Source organism: Tachyglossus aculeatus, chromosome 13 (genome assembly GCF_015852505.1).
Source record: "Tachyglossus aculeatus isolate mTacAcu1 chromosome 13, mTacAcu1.pri, whole genome shotgun sequence".
In the NCBI taxonomy this organism is placed as follows: Eukaryota; Metazoa; Chordata; class Mammalia; order Monotremata; family Tachyglossidae; genus Tachyglossus; species Tachyglossus aculeatus.
Genome location: NC_052078.1, coordinates 2,786,314 through 2,798,443, shown reverse-complemented (window position 1 = coordinate 2,798,443; position 12,130 = coordinate 2,786,314). Strand labels below are relative to the sequence as shown.

The following is a 12,130-nucleotide window of genomic DNA, read 5'->3' as shown; positions in this document are numbered from 1 at the left end:
CACGCTTACTATGTGCAGTCTTAATCCCCATTTTACAATCAATCAATCGTATTTATTGAGCGCTTCCTGTGTGCAGAGCACTGTACTAAGCGCTTGGGAAGTTTACAGATGAGGGAACTGAGGCCCAGAGAAGTTATGTGAGTTGCCCAAAGTTACAAATGCGATTGAAGGGATGAGTAGGTAGGTGTGGGTTGGGGGAGGATCATCATCATCATCATCAATCGTATTTATTGAGCGTTTACTATGTGCAGAGCACTGTACTAAGCGCTTGGGAAGTACAAATTGGCAACATATAGAGACAGTCCCTACCCAACAGTGGGCTCACAGTCTAAAAGAGGATAATAATTCCCCACCAACGCGAGCCCCCTCTCGTGCCCGTGGAAGTCAGAGCTTTGCACATAGTAAGCAAAAAAAAAAAAAAATTATCATTTTTATTAGTAGTATTAATAGCTTGCGTCAAACCCGGCGCTTAGTACAGGTCATGGATTAGGGCGTGGGTTCAAATCCCGGCTCCGCTGTGCGACTTTGGGCAGGTCACTTTACTTCTCTGGGCCTCAGTTCCCTCATCTGTAAAATGAGGATGAAGAGCGTGAGCCCCACGTGGGACAACCCGCTCACCTCGTATCCCCCGCAGCGCTTAGAACAGTGCTTGGCACATAGTAAGCGCTTAACAAATGCCATCATTACACCCACAACTCTCGCAATATCCACCGGCCCGGGGAAGGGAGTGAGGAAACGCCACAGCTTCCGGGAAGTCCCCTGTGTCCTCAGTCCCACCTTGAGCAAGGCGAGGGAGGCGGCGATTGATAAAAAGGGGCATCTCCCCAACAGCCCCCCACCCAGAATCGGGCACTGGAGTGGACAGCGGGGAACATGGCCGGTACTGGACGACTCCTGCTGCTGCTAGGGTTGGCCGCGGTGGCCACAGCTGCTCCTCCTGAGGCCGAAAAGAAGTACCAACAGGCCGTCTCTCTCGCCCTCGACGCCTACAACAAAGGCCTGACGAGCAACTTTGCCTTCCGCCTCCTCAATCCCAGCCCGCTGAAACCCGTGAGTATCACGGTTTCCCTCTCCAATCAATCAATCAATCAATCGTATTGATTGAGCGCTTACTGTGTGCAGAGCACTGGACTGAGCGCTTGGGAAGTCCAAGCTGGCAACATCTAGAGACGGTCCCTGCCCGGCAGTGGGCTCACAGGCTAGAAGGGGGAGATAGAGAACAAGACAAAACATATTAACAAAATAAAATAGAATAAATATGTACAAGTAAAATAGAGTAATAAATACACAGCCCCTGTATATAATAGTGATGGTATTTGTTAAGCGCTTACTACGTGCAAAGCGCCGTTCTAAGCGCCGGGGAGGTTACAAGGTGATCAGGTTGTCCCACGGCGGGCTCACAGTTTTAATCCCCATTTTACAGATGAGGTAACTGAGGCCCAGAGAAGTGAAGTGACACGCCCAAAGTCACCCAGCTGACAGTTGGCAGAGGTGGGATTTGAACCCATGACCTCTGACTCCAAATAATAATAATAATGATGGCATTTATTAAGCACTTACTATGTGCCAAGCACTGTTCTAAGTGCTGGGGAGGTTACAAGGTGAGCAGGTTGTCCCATGGCGGGCTCACAGTCTTAATCCCCATTTTACAGATGAGGTAACTGAGGCCCAGAGAATTGAAGTGACATACCCAAAGTTACCCAGCTGACAGTTGGCAGAGTCAGGATTTGAACCCATGACCTCTGACTCCATATAATAATAATAATAATAATAATAATGGCATTTATTAAGCACTTACTATGTGCAAAGCGCCGTTCTAAGTGCCGGGGAGGTTACAAGGTGATCAGGTTGTCCCACGGGGAGCTCACAGTTTTAATCCCCATTTTACAGATGAGGTAACTGAGGCCCAGAGAAGTGAAGTGACACGCCCAAAGTCACCCAGCTGACAGTTGGCAGAGGCGGTATTTGAACCCATGACCTCTGACTCCAAATAATAATAATAATGATGGCATTTATTAAGCACTTACTATGTGCAAAGCGCCCTTCTAAACACCGGGGAGGTTACAAGGTGATCAGGTTGTCCCAAGGCGGGCTCTCAGTCTTAATCCCCATTTTACAGATGAGGTAACTGAGGCCCAGAGAAGTGAAGTGACACGCCCAAAGTCACCCAGCTGACAGTTGGCAGAGCCGGAATTTGAACCCATGACCTCTGACTCCAAAGCCCGGGCTCTTTCCACTGAGCCACGTTGCTTCTCTATGCCTGTACAGATTTATTACTGTACAATAAATACAATAAATACGATGTACTCAATAAATACGATTGATTGATTGATTATTACTCCATTTATTTTACTTGTCCATATTTACTATTCTATTGATTTTGTTAATGATCTGCCTCTAGCTTTAATTCGATTTGTTCTGACGACTTGACACCCGTCCACATGTTTTGTTTTGTCGTCCGTCTCCCCCTCCTAGATCCTGATCCTGTTGTTGGGTAGGGACCGTCTCTAGCTGTTGCCATCTTGTACTTCCCAAGCGCTTAGTCCAGTGCTCTGCACACAGTAAGCGCTCAATAAATATGATAGAATGAATGAATGAATAGGGACTGTCTCTATAGGTTGCCATCTCGTACTTTCCAAGCGCTTAGTCCAGTGCTCTGCACGCAGTAAGCGCTCAATAAATACGATTGACTCAATACCCATTTTCCAGATGAGGTAACCGAGTCCCAGAGACGTGAAGCAAGTCACCTAACTGAGGCCCAGAGAAGTGAAGCGACTCGCCCAGAGTCACCTAGTCAGTGGCTCAGTGGAAAGAGGAGGGGCTTTGAAGTCAGAGGTCATGGGTTCTAATCCCGCTCCACCAACTGTCAGCTGGGTGACTTTGGGCAAGTCACTTCACTTCTCTGGGCCTCAGTTCCCTCATCTGTTAAATGGGGATGAAGACTGTGAGCCCCCCGTGGGACAACCTCATCACCTCGTAACCTCCCCAGCGCTTAGAACGGTGCTTTGCACATAGTAAGCGCTTAATAAATGCCATCATAATTATTTAAAAATACCGTAAGAAGAGAAGCAGCATGGCTCAGTGGAAAGAGCCCGGGCTTGGGAGTCGGAGGTCATGGGTTCTAATCCCGCTCTGCCAACTGTCAGCTGGGTGACTTTGGGCTAGTCACTTCACTTCTCTGGCCCTCAGTGACCTCATCTGTAAAATGGGGATGAAGATTGTGAGCCCCACGTGAGACAACCTAATCACCTTGTAATAATAATAATAATAATAATAATAATAATAATAATAATAATATCCTCCCCCTCCCCATCCCCCCCGTCCTCCCTCCTTCCCCTCCCCAAAGCACCTGCATAGATGTATATATGTTTGTATGGATTTATTACTCTATTTTATTTGTACATATCTATTCCATTTATTTTATTTTGTTAATATGTTTGGTTTTGTTCTCTGTCTCCCCCTTCTAGACTGTGACCCCACTGTTGGGTAGGGACCGTCTCTATGTGTTGCCAACTTGGACTGCCCAAGCGCTTAGTACAGTGCTCGGCACACAGTAAGCGCTCAATAAATGCGATTGAATAATGAATGAATGCATAAGAAGAAGAATGGCTTACTGTGTGCAGTGTGCACAGTAAGCACTCAATAAATACGATTGATGATTTATTAAGCGCTTACTATGTGCAAAGCACTGTTCTTAGCGCTTGTATCCTCCCCAGCGCTTAGAACAGTGCTTTGCACATAGTAAGCGCTTAACAAATGCCATTATTATTATTATTAGAAGAAGAAGAGCTTCTGACCTCATCAAGGAGCAGGATGCTGAAATAAATTAACAGCCACTGGTAAACAGGTGACTCCTGCCCCGTCTCGCGGCCTCGGTGGATTAGAGAAGCAACTTGGCTCAGCGGAAAGAGCCCGGGCTTGGGAGTCGGGGGTCGTGGGTTCTAATCCTGCCTCGGCCCCTTGTCAGCTGTGTGACTGTGGGCAAGTCACTTCACTTCTCTGGGCCTCAGTTCCCTCATCTGTAAAATGGGGATGAAGACTGGGAGCCCCCGCGTGGGACAACCTGATCATCTTGTAACCTCTCCAGCGCTTAGAACAGTGCTTGGCACATAGTGAGTGCTTAATAAATGCCATTATTATTATTATTAATCCCGGCTCGGCCCCCTGTCAGCTGTGTGACTTTGGGCAAGTCACTTCACTTCTCTGGGCCTCAGTGACCTCATCTGGAAAATGGGGATGAAGCCCGTGAGCCCCACGGGGGACAACCTGATGACCTTGTATCCCCTCCCCCCCAGCGCTTAGTAGTAAGCGCTTAACAAATACCTTAGAAATAAGGTAACAAATATCTTTATTAAGCGCTTAGAGCAGTGCTTTGCACATAGGAAGAGCTTAATAAATAATAATAACGGTATTTGTTAAGCGCTTACTATGTGCAAAGCACTGTTCTAAGCGCTGGGGGATCCAAGGTGATCAGGTTGCCCCACATGGGGCTCACAATCTTAATCCCCATTTTACAGATGAGGTAACTGAGGCACAGAGAAGTTAAGTTTATTCATTCATTCAATCGTATTTATTGAGCGCTTACTGTGTGCAGAGCACTGCACTAAGCGCTTGGGAAGGCCAAGTTGGCAACATATAGAGACGGTCCCTACCCAACAGTGGGTTCACAGTCTAGAATAATAATAATAATGATAGCATTTATTAAGCGCTTACTATGTGCAAAGCACTGTTCTAAGCCCTGGGGAGGGTACAAGGTGATCAGGTTGTCCCACGGGGGGCTCACAGTCTTCATCCCCACTATACAGATGAGGTAACTGAGGCACAGAGAAGTGAAGTGACTTGTCCAAATTCACACAGCTGACAATTGGCGGAGCCGGGATTTGAACCCACGACCTCTGACTCCAAAACCCGGGCCCTTTCCATGGAGCCACTCTGCTTCTCTAAAGGCCATCGAAATAAATGCCATCATTATTATTATTATCATTATTCATTCACTCAATCGTATTTATGGAGCGCTTACCGCGTGCAGAGCGCTGGACTAAGCGCTTGATTACCATGATGAAATACCATGATCAGGATCCTGAACCCCGGAATTTTCACTCTCAATTTAGGATTTTCCCAGAGGCCACCTGAAATTCCAAATCAAGGAGACCGTGTGCCCGGTGCCGGGGAACTGCCTGCAGAAGGAGTGTGCCTTCAAAGAGGATGGGGTGAGTGACCCGTGCCCGCCTGGGCCTTTATCTTATTCCTTTGAGGAAGGTGGGGAAATAAGCCCGCTGTTGGGTAGGGCCTGTCTCTAGATCATCATCATCATCATCATCAATCGTATTTATTGAGCGCTTACTGTGTGCAGAGCACTGGACTAAGCGTTCGGGAAGTCCAAGTTGGCAACCCAACAGTGGGCTCACAGTCTAAAAGTGGGCTCACAGTCTAAAAATGTTGCCATTAGATGTTGCCAACTTGGACTTCCCAAGCGCTTAGTCCAGTGCTCTGCACACAGTAAGCGCTCAATAAATATGATCGATTGAATGAATGAATATTTATTACTCTATTTTACTTGTCCATATTTACTATTCTATTTATTTGATTTTGTTAATATGTTTTGTTTCGTCGCCTGTCTCCGCCTTCTAGGCTGTGAGCCCGCTGTTGGGTAGGGACCATCTCTAGATGTTGCCAATCCCAAGCGCTTAGTCCAGTGCTCTGCACACAGTAAGCACTCAATAAATATGATTGATTGAATGAATGACTATTTATTACTCTATTTTACTTGTCCATATTTACTATTCTATTTATTTGATTTTGTTAATATGTTTTGTTTCATCGCCTGTCTCCCCCTTCTAGGCTGTGAGCCCGCCGTTGGGTAGGGACCATCTCTATATGTTGCCAATCCCAAGCGCTTAGCCCAGTGCTCTGCACACAGTAAGCGCTCAATAAATACGATTGAATGAATGAATGAATATTTATTACTCTACTTGTCCATATTTACTATTCTATTTATTTGATTTTGTTAATATGTTTTGTTTCGTCGCCTGTCTCCCCCTTCTAGACCGTGAGCCCGCTGTTGGGTAGGGATCGTCTCTAGATGTTGTCAATCCCAAGCGCTTAGTCCAGTGCTCTGCACACCATAAGCGCTCAATAAATATGATTGAATGAATGAATATTTATTACTCTATTTTACTTGCACATATTTACAATTCTATTTATTTTATTTTGTTAATATGTTTTGTTTTGTTGCCTGCCTCCCCCTTCTAGACTGTGAGCCCATTGTTGGGTAGGGACCGTCTCTAGATGTTGCCAACTTGGACTTCCCAAGTGCTTAGTACAGTGTTCTGCACACTGTAAGCGCTCAATAAATACGATTGAATGAATGAATGAATGATTGAATGTTTATTACTCTATTTTACTTGTCCATATTTACTATTCTATTTATTTTATTTTGTTAATATGTTTTGTTTCGTTGCCTGTCTCCCCCTTCTAGGCTGTGAGCCCGCTGTTGGGTAGGGACCATCTCTGGATGTTGCCAATCCCAAGCGCTTAGTCCAGTGCTCTGCACATACTAAGCGCTCAATAAATACGATTGAATGAATGAATGAATGAATATTTATTTCTCTACTTTACTTGTCCATATTTACTATTCTATTTATTTTATTTTGTTACTACGTTTTGTTTTGTTGCCTGCCTCCCCCTTCTAGGCTGTGAGCCCGCTGTTGGGTAGGGACCGTCTCTAGATGTTACCAGTCCCAAGCGCTTAGTCCAGTGCTCTGCACACAGTAAGCGCTCAATAAATACGATTGAATGAATGAATGTATGAACGAGATCCCGTGTCCTGGTCATTCATTCCTTCATTCAATCGTATTTATTGAGAGCTTACCGTGTGCAGAGCACTGGACTAAGCGCTTGGGAAGTCAATCAATCAATCAGTCATATTTATTGAGCGCTTACTGTGTGCAGAGCACTGTACTAAGCGCTTGGGAAGTACAAGTTGGCAATATATAGAGACAGTCAATCAATCAATCGTATTTATTGAGCGCTTACTGTGTGCAGAGCACTGGACTAAGCGCTTGGGCAGTACAAGTTGGCAACATATAGAGACAGTCCCTGCCCAACAGCAGGCCCACAGTCTAGAAGAACTTCTCTGGGCCTCAGTGACCTCATCTGGAAAATGGGGATTAAGACTGTGAGCACCCTGTGGGACAACATGATCACTGTGTAACTTCCCCAGCGCTTAGAACAGCGCTTTGCACATAGTAAGCGCTTAATAAATGCCATCATCATTATGATTATGATTATAAGTGATAGCACGGACGGGGGTCTTACCTCTCCCACCTCTCTTGCAGCTGGAGAGAGATTGTTCCGGAATCTTCTTCGCCCCGGCCGAATCCCGGATCATGGTCATCTCCTGCCGCCCCATTATCGCTGGCGTAAGTTGACGAGCAGCGTGGCCCAGTGGGAAGAGCCCTGGCCTGCTGTGCGGCCCTGGGCAAGTCACGTCGCCTCTCTGAGCCTCAGTTACCTCATCTGTAAAACGGGGATGCGATACCCGTTGTCCCTCTTACTGAGACGAGAAGCAGCGGGGCTCAGTGGAAAGAGCCCGGGCTTTGGAGGCAGAGGTCAGGGGGTTCAGTTGTCAGCTGGGTGACTTTGGGCAAGTCACTTCACTTCTCTGTGCCTCAGTTCCCTCATCTGGAAGATGGGGATGAAGACTGTGAGCCCCACGTGGGACAACCTAATAATAATAATAGTAATGGCATTTATTAAGCGCTTACTATGTGCAAAGCACTGTTCTAAGCGCTGGGGAGGTTACAAGGCGATCAGTTTGTCCCATGGGGGGGCTCACAATCACTTCGTATCCCCCCCAGTGCTTAGAACAGTGCTTTGCACACAGTAAGCGCTTAATAAATGCCATTATCATCATTATTATTAATTATTACTGTCCCCGGGCCTGCTCTTTTCCCCTCAGAAAAGGGGTCCAAACTACCAGCGCTTAGAACAGTGCTTTGCACACAGTAAGCGCTTAATAAATGCCATTATTATTATTATTATTATTAATTATTACTGTCCCCGGACCTGCTCTTTTCCCCTCAGAAAAGGGGTCCAAACTACCAGCGCTTAGAACAGTGCTTTGCACACAGTAAGCGCTTTATAAATGCCATTATCATCATTTTTATTAATTATTACTGTCCCCGGACCTGCTCTTTTCCCCTCAGAAAAGGGGTCCAAACTACCAGCGCTTAGAACAGTGCTTTGCACACAGTAAACACTTAATAAATGCCATTATTATCATTATTATTAATTATTACTGTCCCCGGACCTGCTCTTTTCCCCTCAGAAAAGGGGTCCAAACTACCAGCGCTTAGAACAGTGCTTTGCACACAGTAAGCGCTTAATAAATGCCATTATTATTATTATTAATTATTAACTGTCCCCGGACCTGCTCTTTTCCCCTCAGAAAAGGGGTCCAAACTACCAGCGCTTAGAACAGTGCTTTGCACACAGTAAACGCTTAATAAATGCCATTATTATCATTATTATTAATTATTACTGTCCCTGGACCTGCTCTTTTCCCCTCAGAAAAGGGGTCCAAACTACCAGCGCTTAGAACAGTGCTTTGCACACAGTAAACACTTAATAAATGCCATTATTATCATTATTATTAATTATTACTGTCCCCGGACCTGCTCTTTTCCCCTCAGAAAAGGGGTCCAAACTACCAGCGCTTAGAACAGTGCTTTGCACACAGTAAACACTTAATAAATGCCATTATTATCATTATTATTAATTATTACTGTCCCCGGACCTGCTCTTTTCCCCTCAGAAAAGGGGTCCAAACTACCAGCGCTTAGAACAGTGCTTTGCACACAGTAAACACTTAATAAATGCCATTATTATCATTATTATTAATTATTACTGTCCCCGGACCTGCTCTTTTCCCCTCAGAAAAGGGGTCCAAACTACCAGCGCTTAGAACAGTGCTTTGCACACAGTAAGCGCTTAATAAATGCCATTATTATTATTATTAATTATTACTGTCCCTGGACCTGCTCTTTTCCCCTCAGAAAAGGGGTCCAAACTACCAGCGCTTAGAACAGTGCTTTGCACACAGTAAACACTTAATAAATGCCATTATTATCATTATTATTAATTATTACTGTCCCCGGACCTGCTCTTTTCCCCTCAGAAAAGGGGTCCAAACCACCAGCGCTTAGAACAGTGCTTTGCACAGAGTAAGCGCTTAATAAATGCCATTATTATTATTATTATTATTATTATTATTATTATTATTATTATTATTTCTTTTGTTCCCCCACAGAAAAGGGGTCAAAATTCTTTTTTTTCTTCTTCCCCTCTTCCAGGTTCCCCGCCCGAAAAGATCCAGCGGCTCTCAGGAGCCGGATTGGAGCAAAGTTCCCAGCCAGTACAGAGACTTGTATGAAAATGCCAAGTACGACATAATAGCCAACATCCTGAGGAACTTCTGAGGGGAATTGGGAAGCTAGACCGAAAGCTCGTCAACGTGACCGCTAATCCTGCTATACCGTCCTCTCCTAGGCGCTTAGTCCAGCGCTCTGCACCGAGTAGGCGTTCAATAAATACCACCGATTGACAAAACCGGTCAGGGCCCCTAAGGCTTTTCCCATCGCTCTTCGGTGCGTCCCCCTCAGCTCTGCAGGCCTCACCGCTTCTCTAGACGTGGCTACTGATTCTGTTGTATTGCGCTCAGTACACAGCTCTGCAGCCTCACCATTTCTCTAGACGTGGCTACCGATTCTGTTGTATTGCGCTCAGTACACAGCTCTGCAGGATTCACCGCTTCTCTAGACGTGGCTACCGATTCTGTTGGATTGCGCTCAGTACACAGCTCTGCAGCCTCACCGTTTCTCTAGACGTGGCTACCGATTCTATTGCATTGCGCTCAGTACACAGCTCCGCAGGCTTCACCGCTTCTCATTCATTCATTCATTCAATCAATCACATTTATTGAGCGCTTACTGTGTGCAGAGCACTGTACTAAGTGGCTACCGATTCTGTTGTATTGCGCTCAGTACACAGCTCTGCAGGCCTCACCGTTTCTCTAGACGTGGCTACCGATTCTATTGCATTGCGCTCAGTACACAGCTCCGCAGGCTTCACCGCTTCTCATTCATTCATTCATTCAATCGCATTTATTGAGCGCTTACTGTGTGCGGAGCACTGTACTAAGTGGCTACCGATTCTGTTGTATTGCGCTCAGTACACAGCTCTGCAGGCCTCACCGCTTCTCTAGACGTGGCTACCGATTCTGTTGGATTGCGCTCAGTACACAGCTCTGCAGCCTCACCGTTTCTCTAGACGTGGCTACCGATTCTGTTGTATTGCGCTCAGTACACAGCTCCGCAGGCTTCACCGCTTCTCATTCATTCATTCATTCAATCAATCACATTTATTGAGCACTTACTGTGTGCAGAGCACTGTACTAAGTGGCTACCGATTCTGTTGGATTGCGCTCAGTACACAGCTCTGCAGCCTCACCGTTTCTCTAGACGTGGCTACCGATTCTGTTGGATTGCGCTCAGTACACAGCTCCGCAGGCTTCACCGCTTCTCATTCATTCATTCATTCAATCAATCACATTTATTGAGCACTTACTGTGTGCAGAGCACTGTACTAAGTGGCTATCGATTCTGTTGTATTGCGCTCAGTACACAGCTCTGCAGCCTCACCGCTTCTCTAGACGTGGCTACCGATTCTGTTGGATTGCGCTCAGTACACAGCTCTGCAGGCCTCACCGCTTCTCTGGACGTGGCTACCGATTCTGTTGGATTGCGCTCAGTACAGTTCAATAAATGCCTTGGCTCAATCGTTTGCATCTGGATCGTTTACTTCTAAACAAGAAACAGATACATTCCCTGCCCACAAATCAGCTGACAGTTTAGAGGAGGGTCGAAACCTCTTTGTGCTGGCGGTCGCGTTAGTGCTATTTACTGAGCGTCCAAGTATCCGATTATGGTGCACTGCACCGAGGAAGCGCTGCTGTTATTACCGTCTATTGTGTGAACCGTGCTCAGCGCTTAGAACAGTGCTTTGCACATAGTAAGCACTTAACAAATGCCATTATTATTGTTATTATTATTACCTCACATGACAAGGAATGTGTGCCTGGTATTTGGAAGATTTAGAATCGTAACTCCCCCTTCTAGACCGTGAGCCCGCTGTCGGGTAGGGACGGTCTCTAGATGTTGCCAACTTGGACTTCCCAAGCGCTTAGTACAGTGCTCTGCACACAGTAAGCGCTCAATAAATATGATTGAATGAATGAATGAATATTTATTACTCTATTTTACTTGTCCATATTTACAATTCTATTTATTTTATTTTGTTAATATGTTTTGTTTTGTTGCCTGTCTCCCCCTTCTAGACTGTGAGCCCACTGTTGGGTAGGGACCGTCTCTAGATGTTGCCAACTTGTACTTCCCAAGCGCTTAGTACAGTGCTCTGCACACAGTAAGCGCTCAATAAATACGATTGATTGATTGATTGTTGGGTAGGGGCCGTCTCTATATGTTGCCAATTTGTACTTCCCAAGCCCACAGTCCAGTGCTCTGCACACAGTAAGCGCTCAATAAATACGATGGAATGAATGAATGAATGAATGAATCTGGGGCATAAATCACCACTTCAGTTAATAATAATGATGGTATTTATTATTAATAATAATAATAATAATGACATTTATTAAGCACTTACTATGTGCAAAGCACTGTTCTAAGCGCTGGGGAGGTTACAAGGTGACCAGGTTGTCCCACGTGGGACTCACAGTCTTAATCCCCATTTAACAGATGAGGTAATGGAGGCACAGAGAAGTGAAGTGACTTGCCCAAAATCACCCAGCTGACAATTGGCAGAGCCGGGATTTGAACCCATGACCTCCGACTCCAAAGCCCGGGCTCTTTCCACTGAGCCACACTAAGCACTTACTATGTGCAAAGCACTGTTCTAAGCGCTGGGGAGTTTACAAGGTGATCAGGTTGTCCCATGGGGGGGCCTCACAGTCTTCATCCCCATTTGACAGATGAGGGAACTGAGGCACAGAGAAGTTAAGTGACTTGCCCAAAGTCACACAGCTGTCCTCTGGGCTCTATTTTGATAATAA

General features: G+C 45.8%; 1 protein-coding gene across 1 annotated transcript; it reads left to right on the top strand.

Moving 5' to 3' along the window:
• The first annotated feature begins 873 nt into the window (after window positions 1-873).
• On the top strand, window positions 874-9,479 carry LOC119936067 (neutrophilic granule protein-like). The gene is made up of 4 exons (XM_038755450.1): window positions 874-1,050; window positions 5,112-5,210; window positions 7,338-7,421; window positions 9,354-9,479. The coding sequence occupies exons 1-4, from the start codon at window positions 874-876 to the stop codon at window positions 9,477-9,479; spliced, it is 486 nt and encodes a 161-aa protein (XP_038611378.1).
• Window positions 9,480-12,130: the final 2,651 nt, after the last annotated feature.

What these genes read in the sequence shown, in the direction of transcription:
- LOC119936067 (XM_038755450.1), top strand. Translation starts at nt 874, where the DNA reads ATGGCCGGTACTGGACGACTCCTGCTGCTGCTAGGGTTGGCCGCGGTG. An exon ending in ATCCCAGCCCGCTGAAACCC is followed by an intron (nt 1,051 to 5,111) that starts GTGAGTATCACG and finishes CTCTCAATTTAG; the next exon opens with GATTTTCCCAGAGGCCACCT. An exon ending in GCCGCCCCATTATCGCTGGC is followed by an intron (nt 7,422 to 9,353) that starts GTAAGTTGACGA and finishes CCCCTCTTCCAG; the next exon opens with GTTCCCCGCCCGAAAAGATC.